This window comes from Mustelus asterias, chromosome 9 (genome assembly GCF_964213995.1).
Source record: "Mustelus asterias chromosome 9, sMusAst1.hap1.1, whole genome shotgun sequence".
Classification (NCBI taxonomy): Eukaryota; Metazoa; Chordata; class Chondrichthyes; order Carcharhiniformes; family Triakidae; genus Mustelus; species Mustelus asterias.
The window spans coordinates 22,944,239-22,960,164 of record NC_135809.1 but is presented as its reverse complement, the minus strand read 5'-3'; the positions used below and the strand labels follow the sequence as shown (position 1 = coordinate 22,960,164).

Sequence of the window (15,926 nt, the reverse complement as noted above, 5' to 3'; positions counted from 1 at the left end):
AATCCATATCACGTGTACATGTGTTCCTCCTGTTCCCACCACAGTGGACTGTATTTATTAGCCGAAGTTCACTTTTTGGCTTGAAATAAGATCTATTTCTGCTCGCCGTTTCTCCAAGTGGAAATACAAACATATTTCTGGTTTTCCCAGTGTCCACACCCAAAACGTTTCGTCTGCTCTTTCTCCAGATATTGCTGGACCTACAGGGCATTTTCCAGCCTATTCTGATCCAGATTTTTCAACAACTGTAGTATTTTGTAATGTTGATACCGGCCACGCAGTTTTATTTCTACACTGCCTTTTAAAAGAAAACTCTCTGATATGTGCAAACTAGTCGAATTGAAACTGCTCAGGTTTTCCCCACAGTGAAATGATGTATTCTGAGCGCATCAAATTGCCACCGCTCAATTTTGAAGCTGGGATGTGACTGGTAGCGCATGCAAAAGTAAGGAAGGTTGATGTTGTGGCTTTTCCCTCATGGGTACATGGTGCACAAGCTGCATCAAACATCTTAGCTGCCATTTAAAACAATGCTAGCAACTTATGTAAAGCCATGCATTTTTATTATCCTTTTCCATAAATCACAAGAACTGTTGTTTTGGTCTGCAACCCCCAAAAAAAAGCACTTGGAATCTACAATCACCCAGTATTTTGGAATACAGTATATACTATAGAATGCCCAATTTATGTTAAAAACATTTCAGGAATCAGCTTAAGAGTATCCATTGATATGCAATGTATATAACAGTTTTTATTTTTTAAAGTTTACACTGGTGTGCAATCATCAATTTTCTTTTAATATTTATCAGGATAACACTGTCAGGAAAGAAAACAGTGTTGTACCAAAAAAATGTATTAATGGTATATCCCCCCACCCCCCACCCCCCCCACTCCTGTGACATCAGAAGCTTTTCCTCACTTCTAGAATAATTTAACTTTTTAAGCTTACATATTTACCACAATGAAATTTCTAACGCAATTTGAAATTGTATGAAATAAAATGCTTTTTTAAAAAATGAGAATAGTGACACTGTCAAGATGCTGTCAAGACAAGGAACAGCATCTCAAGTAGCAAAGATGATCACAATTAAGTTTTCTCAGGATCTGAAGGTTGTCCCTGCATTTCAGAACAGGAAGATACCATCAGGGCCGAGGGAAGATAATATATAGACAAGGAGGAGCTGGTAAATGTTACTTTGGCTTTTCAAAATGGGGATAATGTGTACACTCGAGCAGTGATTTATTGCTAACTTCTGGCTTCAAAGAAAAATTCTGCTAAACTAAAGGGTCAGTGTCATTCAAATAACCTTGGATTTTCTACAGCAGAATCACCATCTTAATATTTTAAAAAAAAACAGCACCCAAAGTTTGCAAAACACACAGCATGCAGCACACATTCAACCTGAGGGAAGCCCACAAGCACGAAGGGCTACTGGCTGGCTCTTTGTGACCAAATGCAGCAGGTTGAATGCAGACATCACTGGGATACTTCCACCAAGAAATAAGAGGCAAGAAGCAGGGAACAACAGCTAAGTAGGGAAACAAAAAAAAAGTCCCATTAAACATCAAAATGATAACAAGCATGCACCTTATTTAGACAATATTCAGAAAATGCTGATTATGCTATGAAAAGATAATTCCAAGTCACACTAGCTTGGTTCCTTGGTCGAGTATTTGCAAGTGAGAAAGCAACGTTTATTATTTATACATTCATACAAGTCGGTGAAAACATGTGGTGAAACCGAACGCGGGGCCATTCGTAGGGAAATTAATCTTCAAAGTCACGCCCGTCCCTCGTGTTTTCACAGACTAAGAGCGTAGGCATCTCTGGAGTCTCACCACCTCCTGAGGAGCAAAACAATGATTTACATGGACAAACATACTACACAGCCATTCTGGAGTGTGTCTGAAAGAAATATGCTTATGTTAAGTCTGACATCTTAAAGCTGGCTTACTGCAAAGCCAAAACTATTTTTCCTGTTTTTGCAAGGAGAGAAAAGGGAAACAAAATTAAGTGTCACAACGAACAGCCTCAATGTGCCATTAAACAAAAGTAAACATGTCAACTTTAAAATGACTGTTGTGCTGCAAACCAAAAAGGGCACCGAGCAACATTCCATTGTTGGGAATCTATTGTGTGAACAAACACAAAACGGTGATCAAAAATAAAAACAAAAAAAAAATGCACAAAACAATTCTTGTGACTTTCGCAGAGCCTGTCGTGAAAATGAAAGTGTTTAAGTGATGTGCAATTACCTAGAGGAGCTGCAGTCTTACTCAGTGCCCGCAGCTGATCATAAAAGGTCCTCCTATTCAGGATCATCAATTGCAGTACCAGGCAGCCTGTGCGCCTACCAATCGAAGCCATCTGGCTTATGTCAAGCCTTTGGGTCAGGCAGCTACAGTGCAACAGGAAGAGAGGCAGTGATGTCACTCTGCAGGTCAGGCAAAGAACAAGGATGTATTTTGCAATTAATAGGCAGTGTGCCCCAGTACTGGGGTTCCAGCATACTTGAACTGGGTGATTTATGGTTATTATAATATGTTCATGGTGTTGGTAAAAGAGGTGCCATCTACTGGTGAAAGCACACATTACAAAGCAGGATGAGGAGCTATATTGCATATGTGCACATAATGTGTTACGTTAGTCTCATGCCCATTTCATTGATGTACATGTATTCACACTGGACTGATCATACCAAACCCATTGAACTTGCACAGGTTTATAGTTACATTTGCATTCTAGATTAATATCTTTGTTGCCTTCATTTGAATGAGCAACAGGGTTAACTTAAAAAGTCTTCAGTTACCATGCTAACTCAGTAAGTAAATTCATGGAGAGGTTCTCAGATTCAGTTCTCGAGTTGGTTAATGCCAGCCAGCCGTGCTTCAGTTGATATATCAATGTTTCCAAGTTAATGGGAGTGGGGAGGATAAATTCATCAGGAATCCCAGTCACTATCTTGTTATACTTGCTAGTGTGTGGATGGCCAATGATGACAAGCCCATCACAGTTGAATAGCTAGGTAACACACCTTCAGCAGCAGCCTTTACCTTGCACCATACAAGGTTCAGTTTGGACGTTGGATCCATGTTAGTCCCTTTCCATATGTAAATGAAGGGCCTCGACCAGTTGAATATAGTTTGCCTTGAGTATATCCATGATTTACTAAGTCCATGACTGCATTTGTGGCCCACGATGCAAGCGACATTCAGTCTTTCCTCAACCTTTAATTCCACATATAAAATGGTTGGTCTCTCACTCAACATCGGCAAGAGCAAAATCCTCCACCAGCTTTTCCCCAAGCCCACCTCCACCTGCTTCCCCCCTCCACCAGCTCTCCCCCCAACCCCTCCTCCACCAGTTCTACCCTCCACCAGCTCCCCCTACCCCTCCTCCACCAGCTCACCCCTCCACCAGCTCCTCCCCCCACCAGCTCTCCAGCAGATCTTCCCCCAACACCCTGTCCACCAGCTCCCACCACCTTTCACCGCACCCCCACCAGGTCTCTCCACTCTCTCCACCAGGTCTCTCATCCTCCCCCTTTCACCAGCTCTCTTCCCCACCTCGCCCTTTCCACTAGCTCTCCCTACTTCCACCAGCTCTCTACATCTCCATCTATTGTTACGGGGAGACTTTATAAGTTGTTGAAAGCTCCCCATATCTTGGTGACTGCCTTTCTTAAAAGCTCACCATCAAAGAGGAAATCTAGCATCCAATCAGGCATGCCAGCGCAGCTTTCCAAAGATCGCACAACTAAATCTTTGACCACAGAGATATTCATAAGGGAACAACTCTGCTGTTGTCACCACCCTTCTATATAGCAGAGGGACATGAGCCACCCTCCAAAGGCACCTCTGGATACTGGGGAATTCTCACCAGTGGTGCCTCTGCTGGATATTCAAGGTCAAGTGAGAAAACAGGCAAACATCCTCACTAGAGCCAATTCCTCCAGCATTCAAACCCTTTAAACCTATACAAGCCTTTTTTAATATCCAATTTAATCTTATTTTTCAACTAATTTGATTAGTTGAATAATAATTTTTAAATTTTATATCCATATGGAATCAATTTCACATTTATTTATTTTTAACCAGAATTTAAAATACTCCTTCCTCGATAATCATTGTACATTGCATCAAAAATGCTCCCCCCTTCTTAAATAAGAGCAAAACCTCCAATTACCTTGAATGATGCCATGGGAGATCAGCTAGCATATGTAAAAGTTTTGCATCTGGCACTTGTCACATTCCCAAACTATCACACTTTGTTACTGATCCAAATAGTTCTCCAATTTTCCCTTTAAAAGTAGTGTTCTCTAATCCAACCATTCCCTGTGGCAAAGCATTCCATGTTCCAACAACCCCTGTGTCAAAAATACTCCCAATATCTTTCCTCTCTCCAAGTGGTAATTTTAAACTGATGACCCTTCATCATAGACTCTCCAATTAGGCTGAATAATGAACAACCCTTTTCTCTATCAAAAAGCCCGTCATCATTTTCAAAACCTACAATAACTTTCCTCAGTATTTTCTGTTGCAAAATGCTTATTTTCAAGAGAACTGTACGAGTTCCTTCATTCAACATAACCATTTCTTCACAAAGATTAGGTCCCATCAAGGTGAGAGGCAGGAGTTTTAGGGGGGATGCGGGGGAAAACTTTTTTACCCAGAGAGTGGTGACGGTCTGGTTTGCGCTGCCTGGGCGGGTGATAAAGGAGAACTGTCTCACATCCTATAAAAAAATACCTGATGAGCACTTGGCACATCATAACTTTCAAAGTTATGGGCCAAGTGCTGGTAAGTGGAATTAGGTGAGGTCAGGTTTTTCACATGTGTCAGTGCAGACTCGATGGACCAAAAGGCCTCTTCTGCTCTGTATGATTCTATGAGAATGGAAGACACTTAGAGTGAAATAACACCGCCACTCAAATTTTGAAGGTAGTCACACAAACTGCCCGAGTTGTAGCAAACCTCTTAAAATGACAACTGCATCCTAAATGGACTTCCAGACACTGAACTTATCGGCTGGAATTCCCTGGCTGTTCAGGCCAGTGGGATCCTCCGGTTCCACCTGCAGAGCACCCCTGCCTGTGGGTTTCGTGACGGTGTGCGGTAACATCACCACGGCAAACAGTGAAATTTAAATTCAAATTTTTTAAAACCTGGAAGTAAGAGTCAATGAACCATATCGTTAAAAACCCATCTGGTTCACGAATGCCCATTAGGGAAGGTAATCTGCCGTCCTTACCTGGTCTAGTTTACAAGTTAGCACTGCAGCCTCACAGCACCAGGGACCCACGTTCGACTCTGGCCTTGGTCACTGTCTGTGTGCAGTTTGCACTTTCTCCCTGTGTCTGCATGGGTTTCTTCCGGGTGCTCCGGTTTCCTCCCACAGTCCAAAGATGTGCGGATTAGGTTGATTGGCCATGCTAAAATTGACCCTCGTGTCAGGGGGATTAGCAGGGTAAATGTGTGGGGTTATGGGAATAGGGAATGGGTGGGATTGTGGTCGGTACAGACTCAATGGGTCGAATGGCCTCCTTCTGTACTGCAGTGATTCTATGATGTGACTCCAGATCCACAGCAATGTGTATGACTTAATAAATGTCCGATGCGAGGCCCTAACTAATTCAAGGGCAATTAGGGATTGCCAATAAATGCTTGCTCTGCCAGCAACACCCACATCCAACAAATAAAAAATTATGCCACGCTGCCACTCAGCATTCTGTTTGTGTTGAGGTGGGTAAAGCCTGGCTGATTAGACACAGAATCTTTTGCCACTGCACTCCTATTTTCTTACACACGACTGCAGCAAGTCAGACTTCTGACCTGGGCCTCCTGAGAAATGTGAGACACAGCTGCTCCCTCAGTGTAACGGCATTGCGGAAATTAATTCACGCCCTTTACAGCACCAGGTCCCCTATTCCGGTAAGTTTAACCGACAAGCTAGGAGAGAAGATAAGAGAAGGGCGGTTGGGTGGTCAGGAGTGTGGAGGTGGAGCTGAGGGATGTGTTAGTCAGGTGGTCAAGGAAGGGGTTGGGAGAGAAGTTGAGAGCATCCAAGGGGTGGGGGAGGATGTCAATACTCAGGAGTTAGAACGGGTTTTAATCGTTCTAACGTTTCCTGGGTAACTATTCTGCTAAGTGATTGCGAACCATCTGAAGTCTCAGGCTTTAAGATTAAGAGTTTCAGAGGGTTTCAGACATGGCAATTTCCCAACGGAAGCTGAAGCTTCCTGGGGGAATCCTGTGCAGTCAGTGCGTGGGGGCCCCAAAGAGTCCCGCAGCAAATCTTCTGGGGTGCCTCCAGAGACCAGAGGACCTGGGCCCACATATTCATGAATTTTCTAAAAACAGATTGAAATATTCCACAGCAGAAAAATGCACAAAGTAGAGTTAGAGGAGCTCTCAGAACCAGGTAACCTTTTCAAATTGAAATATAATAATAAGGTAGATAGTCTTATTTGTCTAAGAGGGCAACATGCAGGAAGGAATAAGGTGTAATTTGGTGCCTATTTTCATTAATTAATACAAATACTGTATCTCTTACTATTACGACTACTTGGAACGCATAGTTAAAGCCACCATTTATCTGCCTTTACGAGAAAGAGACAATAAGATGCCATAAAGCAGCTGGTGAAAAACAAGTGTTTAGTTTCAGTGGAGAGTGACTATTGATTACACACCCATTGTGGCTTTTGTTTCGCACTGTCTGAAGCAACAGACTGGAAGCTAGCAGCTTCTGGTGTCCACAGCATCGAGTGAAACAGGTATGTTGAATATGTAACTCAGGGTCCCCATACCTGGTTATGGACCCTGTTCTACATTCATCGACTGGGCTGAGCATGTCCCACTGTCTCAGGCTAACCTCAGCCCCTGCCCCTGAAATCCCGATAAGTATCTTTGTCACCTCTGAACTCGACAAATCCAACATTCTTCTTACCATCATCCGCAAGCTACAACTTGCTTAAAGCTCTGCTGGATTATTCCTGTCTGGACCACTTTCCACCAGCCTACACTGGCTCCCCATACACACACCTCCCATTCACCCCCACAACATCCATTTTAAAATTCTTGCTCTTAAATCTGCCATCATCCGCAAGCTACAACTTGCTTAAAGCTCTGCTGGATTATTCCTGTCTGGACCACTTTCCACCAGCCTACACTGGCTCCCCATACACACACCTCCCATTCACCCCCACAACATCCGTTTTAAAATTCTTGCCCTTAAATCTCTTCCTGATCCTACCCAAATTCTGCGACTGCTTCCTGCTCTGTATCCCTATTCATGCATGCAACATGTAGAACATAGAACAGTACAGCACAGAACAGGCCCTTCGGCCCACGATGTTGTGCCGAGCTTTATCTGAAACCAAGATCAAGCTATCGCACTCCCTATCATCCTGGTGTGCTCCATGTGCCTATCCAATAACCGCTTAAATGTTCCTAAAGTGTCTGACTCCACTATCACTGCAGGCAGTCCATTCCACACCCCAACCACTCTCTGCGTAAAGAACCTACCGCTGATATCCTTCCTGTATCTCCCACCACGAACCCTATAGTTATGCCCCCTTGTAATAGCTCCATCCACCCAAGGAAATAGTCTTTGAACGTTCACTCTATCTATCCCCTTCATCATTTTATAAACCTCTATTAAGTCTCCCCTCAGCCTCCTCCGCTCCAGAGAGAACAGCCCTAGCTCCCGCAACCTTTCCTCATAAGACCTACCCTCCAAACCAGGCAGCATCCTGGTAAATCTCCTCTGCACTCTTTCCAGCGCTTCCACATCCTTCCTATAGTGAGGTGACCAGAACTGCACGCAATACTCCAAATGTGGTCTCACCAAGGTCCTGTACAGTTGCAGCATAACCCCACGGCTCTTAAACTCCAACCCCCTGTTAATAAAAACTAACACACTATAGGCCTTCTTCACAGCTCTATCCACTTGAGTGGCAACCTTTAGAGATCTGTGGATATGTAACATGCAAGAAAGCAGAATCATGACTCCCCATTCTGACCCAGAGTCTCTTCTTCCTGATTCCAGCATGCTGTTTGATTTGATTTATTATTGTCACATGTATTAGTATACAGTGAAAAGTATTTTTCTTGCGCGCTATACAATCAAAGCATACCGTACATAGAGAAGGAAACGAGAGAGTCCAGAATGTAGCGTTACAGTCATAGCTGGGTGTAGAGAAAGATCAACTTAATGCAAGGTAGGTCCATTCAAATGTCTGAAGGCAGCAGGGAATAAGCTGTTTTTGAGTCAGTTGGTATGTGATCTCAGACTTTTGTATCTTTATCCTGACGGAAGAAGGTGGAAGAGAGCATGTCCGGGGTACGTGGGGTCCTTGATTATGCTGGCTGCTTTCCCGAGGCAGCAGGAAGTGTACACAATGTCAGTGGATGGGAGGCTGGTTTGAGTGATGGAATGGGCTTCATTCACGATCCTTTGTAATTTATTGCGGTCTTGGACAGAGCAGGAACCATACCAAGCTGTGATACAACTGGAAAGAATGCTTTCTATGGTGCATCTGTAGAAGTTGGTGAGAGTTGTAGTGGACATGCCAAATTTCCTTAGTAGAGACATTTGTGGGCTTTCGTAACTATAGTGTCCGCATGGAGGGACTAGGACAGGTTGTTGGTGATCTGGACACCTAACAACTTGAAGTTCTTGACCATTTCTTCTTCATCCCCATTGATGTAGACAGGGGCATGTTCTCCACTACGTTTTCTGAAGTCGATGACTTTCTTCTTCGTTTTGTTGACATTGAGGGAGAGATTGTTGTCATCGCACCAGTTCACCAGTACTTCTCCTGTCCCTTAATTAAACCATTCCGGGGATGGGGAAGAGGAGGCTTGCGGGGAGTTTGCTTCTATTCATAAGGATACATGCAAAATGTTGTAAATCCTCAGGAAATGTTTTCTCAGAGTTGGCTACACCTAAAGCTCAAATTTAGGGGTCAGTTAGCTAGATGACTAGAGTATGGTGCATCAACAGCGTAAGTTCAATTCCCATACCAGATGAGCTAGTTCTTGGGGCCTGGATCCTCGCCTTGCCCCATTGTCATATCATGGCATGAACCATAATTAGCAACCCTCAGACAACGAGAGAGCGAGAGAGAGTCCAATAACAGCGCTTGCAGAAGTAGAACTTGCCCTTCTGCAAAGATGGCTCTGTGACCTTGTTCATAGAATCATAGAAACCCTACAGTGCAGAAAGAGGCCATTTGGCCCATCGAATCTGCATCGACCACAATCCCAACCAGGCCCTACCCCCATATCCCTACATATTTACCCGCTAACCCCTCTACCTACGCATATCAGGACACTAAGGCGCAATTTTAGCATGGCCAATCAACCTAACCTGCACATCTTTGGACTGTTTGCCATGGCATCTTTGTTGCCATGTGATGAGCCACATTTACTATATACAAGTAAGACAATAGTGCTATCAATCACAACAGTCTGGTATAATATAAAACAGGGGTTCTATATCAGCGTTCACAAGCAGATCAAGGGATCGGCTTAAAATAACCAATTGTTTCATCTACATCTCAATCTGCCTCCTGACCTTTGCCTACCTCACACCTCTGGGTTAAATGTCACCAACGCAGTTGTTGGTTTATTCCTTGTTGCCATCAGACTTTTGAATGGACTTACCTTACATTAAGCTGATCTTTCTCCACACCCTAGCTATGACTGCCACACTGTATCTGCACGCTCTCCTTTCCTTCTCCCCCATGTACTCTATGAACGGTATGTTTTGTCTGTATAGCGTGCAAGAACCAATACATGTGACAATAATAAATCAAATTTTTTTTAAAATCAGTATTTTGAACAGGTGATGCAAACCCAATCAGTGCAACGATTGCAGGTAGGAGTGGGACGAGTGGGGCGGCATGGTGGCAGAGTGTTCTGCTGCCTCACAGCGCCAGGAACCCAGGTTCAATTCTGGCCTCGGGTCACTGTCTGTGCGGAGTTTGCACTTTCTCCCTGTGTTTACGTGGGTTTCCTCCCACACTCCAAAGATGTGCGTGTTAGGTTGATTGGCCATGGTAAATTGACCCTAATGTCAGGGGGATTAGTAGGGTAAATGTGTGAGGTTACGGGAATAGGGTTTAGTTTAATAGTTTATTTAATAGTGTCACAAGCAAGCTTACATTAACACTACAATGAAGTTACTGCGAAAATCCCCGAGTCTCCACACTCTAGTACCTGTTCGGGTACACCGAGGGAGAATTTAGCCTGGCCAATGCACCTAACCAGCACGTCTTTCAAAGTGTGGGAGGAAATCGGAGCACCCGGAGGAAACCGATGCAGACACGGGGGAGGGCTGGGTGAGATTGTGGTCAGTACAGACTCGATGGGCCAGATAGCCTCCTTCTGTGCTTTAGGTTCTATGATTCTAAGTTGGGGGATGTTACTGCACTTCAGACACAGCAGGACAGGGAGAGAGAGAGAGAGGGAGAGAGGAAGATATCAGGACTGGGCCAACATGGAATTCATTTGAGGTTATTACCAGCAACATCAAAAAGTCAGCCGATTTCCTTAATTCATTCAACAGCCAGTGAGTGCTGAATAAGCAGCAGTAACAACAGAATCACCAACTGGGAGAGTTTCCCCTTTTCATGCAGACATTCCATTGTTACCAGTAATGCTGGTGCTTAGAGGCTGCTTCAGATTGTCAAGACAGAAGTGGAAAAAAAAATCAAATTACATCCAATTTCCAGTCACCAATGAAAGGGGGTGCAGTTAATGTGTGACTGGGTTTTAAGTCAACTGCGTAATACATAGAATTAATGGCAGTGTGTATTTTAAGAGGGATTTCTACTCTAAAAATATCACAAACATTGTGAGATTCTTTCAAACCCATGACGGGACTAGCGTCCCAACACTGATGCATTGTTCTGAATTCAGACTCCCAAAAATGGGTCAGAATTGTTTCAGCATTTAAAATGAAAAAGGAAATCTGGAACAGAGAACCACACCTGTCCAGTTCCAGGTATCAAATACCATTAGCTTTCAGAGCGCTGCTCCTTCATCAGCCACTCCATCTGACGAAGGAGCAGCGCTCCGAAAGCTAATGGTATTTGCTACCAAATAAACCTGCTGGACTTTAACCTGGTGTTGTTAAAACTGTTACTGTGTTTACCCCAGTCCAACGCCGGCATCTCCACATCATGAGTTCCAGGTATAACAGAGGCAAGATGATGTGCATGCGACCAATCAACTCACGAGAAGGAAATTGCTCATTTAAGTATTATGATGAGCCTTCATTTAAATGGTCATTTTACTTTTAAAACACAGGCAGGTATGATTCTTGGCCTCAGAAAACACAGAATATTAATGGAGGTGCGAGGGGTTGATCCAAGAGCCTTTACAGCATCGCTGTGGGCCACCCAATAGGCTTGCAGTCCCCTCCCTCTCATACTCTGTCTATTCCACCCATGTCCTCAACCACCACCGGGCACTCCAACCACCAATGCAATTCAACCCGACCATCAGAGGCCCCACGGACCACCATCAGGCCCTCAACTTTCCCCACCGACAGTATCCAGAATCTTGATTGTGAAGCAAGCTTACCACCTGATAGGCTTTCAACCTGTCAGCAAGGCTGGGAACCCACGAGATCTGCAATTAGGACACTCAGGAAACAGATTCTTTAGGGGTTCCCTGACCTCCTATACAAAACCTACTTGCAGGTAAAAAAATAATAATTGGGCAGGAATTTCTGGCCGAGCCAAGACTGGAAATTCCCTTTGGAGGTCAACAGACCTTTAAATCATCTGCCAAATTTTCTGTTTCGCCCATTACGATTCCCATGGTGGGCAGGATGGGAAAATTCCACCCATTATATCTGGACTGTTTCCCAAATTGCTTGCGACCTTCAGTTAATCAGACCTTTAAATAGCAGTGAATTGAAATTCAGCAAACTGAGTGTCATCTCTTTCTTACAACTATACCGCCGTTGTGTCCAACAATGTATAATTAAGGAAAGTTTATTTTGAAGACCCGCTCAACCTCTTGACAAAAGAACCAAACCTTGCCGTTCACTTTTTACTTCTAGTTTCCAATCCTTTTTCAATGTAGCACTCTATCAGCCCAGCATCGGAGATTATGCAATCAATGTTCTAGTCACATTAAAAATGTGTTTAATTGTATAATTAATTTTTATATGGAAACGTGAAGTAATGGGCTCAGAAGCAAACAGGCTGCTTCCAATCTTACGTTCATGCTTATTTCCACCTTCATAACATCATGCCAGTTCATCTGTCTCAGCTTGACAGCTCCTGAAACTCTCATTCATACCTTTGTTACCTCTAGATCGGACTATTCTGATGTACGTCTGGCTGTCCCACATTTGACTTTCTGTAAACTTGAGGCCATTCAAGTTTACCTACCTGCTGCCTGTGTCTTAACCTGCAGTAAGATCAGCTTCCGATCTGACTTCTTATTATCATATGTATTAATATACAGTGAAAAGTATTGTTTCTTGCACGCTATACAGACAAAGCATACCATTCATAGAGAAGGAAAGGAGAGGGTGCAGGATGTGATGTTACAGTCATAGCTAGAATGCATCCTATCACCCCATGCTCACTAACCTACACTGGCTTCCAGTCAAGTAACGCCTTGATTTTAACATTCTCATCCGTGTTTTCAAATCCCTCCATGGCCTCACCCTTCCCCATTTCTGCAATCTCTTCCAGCCCCACAATCTTCTGAGATGTCTATGCCTCTCTAATGCTGGCCTCTTGTGCATCTCAATTTTAATTACTTTGCCACGAGTAGCCATGTGTTCAGCAGCCAAGGTCCAGGCTCTGGAATTCCCTGCATGTACCTGCTCCTTATCTCCTTCAGGCATTCCTTAAAAGCAGACTCTTTGACCAAGCTTTGAGTATCTGACCTCATATCCATTTCTGAGGCTCAGCGTCATACATTTACATGTGTAAAGTAGGTTGTTGATTTAAAAAGATCACTCACACAGTAAGTTATTTGAACTCTTCAAGATCAAGTCAAAGCCAATTCATTTACAGATCCAGGTGGAAATTTTTTTTTCAGATTTTAAAACTTATATTTATATAGGCCTGAATTTTCACTCCTGAGGTGGGTCATTCGAGTGGAAATTTCTTGACTCATTGCATCTGCTGCAGGAAAAACACCCCTAAATGGCGGAATCTTCATTCTGGGGATGGGTGGGTACAGGATGGAGTTGGCTCCACCAACACAGACGCAGAGTGGAGAATCCACAGGGACAGCTGAATGGTAAGCCAGGCAATTTAAAAGGCCTACCTCAGTTTTCTGGGCTTTTGTCCTAATTGCTAATTATTTTAGGTCCTCCAGCCCTCACCTCTCACACCCCCTTGCCCCATCTTTGCCAACTCATGCTGACACCCATACCCAATGGCACATCATAGTTTCCATGCCAAAACATGCTCCATCACCCATCCCCATGGGCCCTCATAACATCCAGGCCAACTCATGCCCCTCACCCACCCCTATGTCCCCTTATAGTCCCCAATGCCAACTCATGGAAACCCACCCAACACCCTTTGCTCTTACACCCTCCATGCCAACTCACCAAGTATCCACCATGGGCAAATCTCAGAAGTCACATTGAGACAAAATAAAATAAAATTCGAAATACCTATTGTAGCCTTCACTATATTAAAAACACTCCCATTCATGGAAACCAATTCAAAGCTTTTAAATCCCCTCAATTGCTCAATTCCTTCAAAATGACTTGAATTCATAACTCCATACCACAGACAACTAATCATTTAACAACCTATTTGAGCCATCAAACTGTGACTTTAGGCACCCCTGCTGGGATAATTATAGGTTGTGGAAAACAGCTGGGTATTAGTAATGGAATGATTGTAGAACAAACAGCTATTATAACTGCTAGATCAGATTTTTTTTAACCACTCACTGAAATAGGCAGTCTATTTGCTTTACATTTTAAAGGACTCGGGATCTAAATAACCTCAGCTTGACAGTTTTACAGACTTTCTCCACCCTTCAAGAGCATTTATGTCTACTGTAAAAAAATGTAATGCTGTGGGCCTGCAGATTAAAATTTTTGCTACAGCAAAACTTGGGTCTGTTTGAATTCAGCACTGAGTTCAAATGGCCTTGCTGAATTTGGGTTTCTTCATGTGTGTCATGCCCCTCCCCCTTTCCTCCACCAGCAAAAATGGGAACTGTTAGAATTGGGGCCAGGACTTCCGGTCCAGCTCCTGACCACTCTTATGGAAGGTCTATTCAGGCCACAGTGTCTGCAGGAAAGTGTTGCGTGGGAGCTAAAATTGTCATAAAGGGAAGTTGCAAGTAGTTTTGAATAAAAAAGAGAGAGAGGTATAGAACCAAAGAGGTTTAGAGCATAGAACATAGAACAGTACAGCACAGAACAGGCCCTTCGGCCCACGATGTTGTGCCGAGCTTTATCTGAAACCAAGATCAAGCTATCCCCTCCCTATCATCCTGGTGTGCTCCATGTGCCTATCCAATAACCGCTTAAATGTTCCTAAAGTGTCTGACTCCACTATCACTGCAGGCAGTCCATTCCACACCCCTGCGTAAAGGTTTGCAAAGGAAATTCCCAAACTTAGGACCTAGAACACTGAAGGCATAGCCAATGATGGATTACTTTTGGTATACAAACTTTTAATCAATAAAATCGACATCAATAACACTAAGATATTTGAAAATTTACAAAAGGAAACATCCTCTCCCTTTCAATTACCAGACACATGGTTTATGCCACTGATACCACATTAACTGTGAAACATTAATGCATTTCACCATTACAAAATTCCAAACAAAACTGTTGGCTTGTTAGTGGTTAGCATAGCTTTTCTCCTGTATGGATCATCAGATTTATAATCATTTAATCAATACATGAATAATGAAATACAATTGGGATATGGTTCTGACTTAAAATAGTGGAGAACACAGCGTTTGGCTAATTTTAAAAAAATATTCATTCGTGGGATGTGGGCACCACTGGTTGGCCAGCATTTATTGCCCATCCCTGAGGGCAGTTAAGAGTCAACCACATTGCCGTAGCTCGGGAGTCACACGTAGGCCAGACCAGGTAAGGATGGCAGATTTCCTTCCCTAAAGGACATTAGTAAACCAGATGGGTTTTAATGACAATTAACAATGGTTTTTGTGGTCATCATTAAGACTTTTAATTCCAGATTTTTATTGAATTCAAATTTACCATCTACTGTGGTGGGATTCGAGCCTGGGTCCCCACAACATTGCCCTGGGTCTCTGGTTTACTAGTTCAGTGACAATACCACTATGCCACTGCCTCCGCTAATTGTGAATGACAAGCACAAAAACAGAAAGGGGTATATGTTATCCCGTCATATCCAGCAAGGCGTGGGGTTATAAGTGAACAAATGAGTCATGCAATTAAAATAAAAGAGAGTAGTTATTACCACAGGGGATAATTTTCTGAAGCTTTTAGCTTGTTGGAGGGGAGGAATGGGAAGAGAATCCACAACATGTTATACTTTTGAGCAAGTGACAGGATATGTCTCATGACCAAATTTTGTTCATCTCCATTTAAAAACCTCCAAGTACAGTACCTTGTTTTAACGACCACAATAGAAATGTGCAGATATGTCTTACTAAGTCTGCCATGAGGGGAAAAGAGAGAAGCTTCAAGGAGCCTAGTGAAAATGGAAATACATTCATAAGATTGAAATTTCTCCCATTCCGCACACCAAGACATACATTTCTTAATCTCTATAATGCAAAACTAACTTACTCCCTCCATCTTGCAATCATCGGAGGTTCTATGCAATTCAGTACAGAAATTGAAAAGATGCTTGATCAGCATCTTTATTAAGAAAGCTAACACTGCATGAAACCCATCTTGTGATTTTGCTTCACAGGAGTTAAGTGAT

The 15,926-nt window shown here is 43.2% G+C and overlaps 1 protein-coding gene across 3 annotated transcripts in view; it reads right to left on the bottom strand.

Moving 5' to 3' along the window:
• Window positions 1-15,926, bottom strand: part of msrb3 (methionine sulfoxide reductase B3) — a 106,468-nt gene that overhangs the window by 77,484 nt on the left and 13,058 nt on the right. The window contains exons 2-3 of one of the 3 annotated variants that reach the window (XM_078219810.1): window positions 2,257-2,399; window positions 1,403-1,529 (exon numbers count right to left, since the gene is read on the bottom strand). The exons of 1 other annotated variant lie outside the window; for it this stretch is intronic. In XM_078219810.1, coding sequence (XP_078075936.1) covers window positions 1,403-1,478 — 76 coding nt within the window. In that variant the 5' untranslated portion in view covers window positions 1,479-1,529; window positions 2,257-2,399. The remainder of the gene's footprint in view (window positions 1-1,402; window positions 1,530-2,256; window positions 2,400-15,926) is intronic. One more of the 3 variants, XM_078219809.1, reaches the window with a different exon arrangement.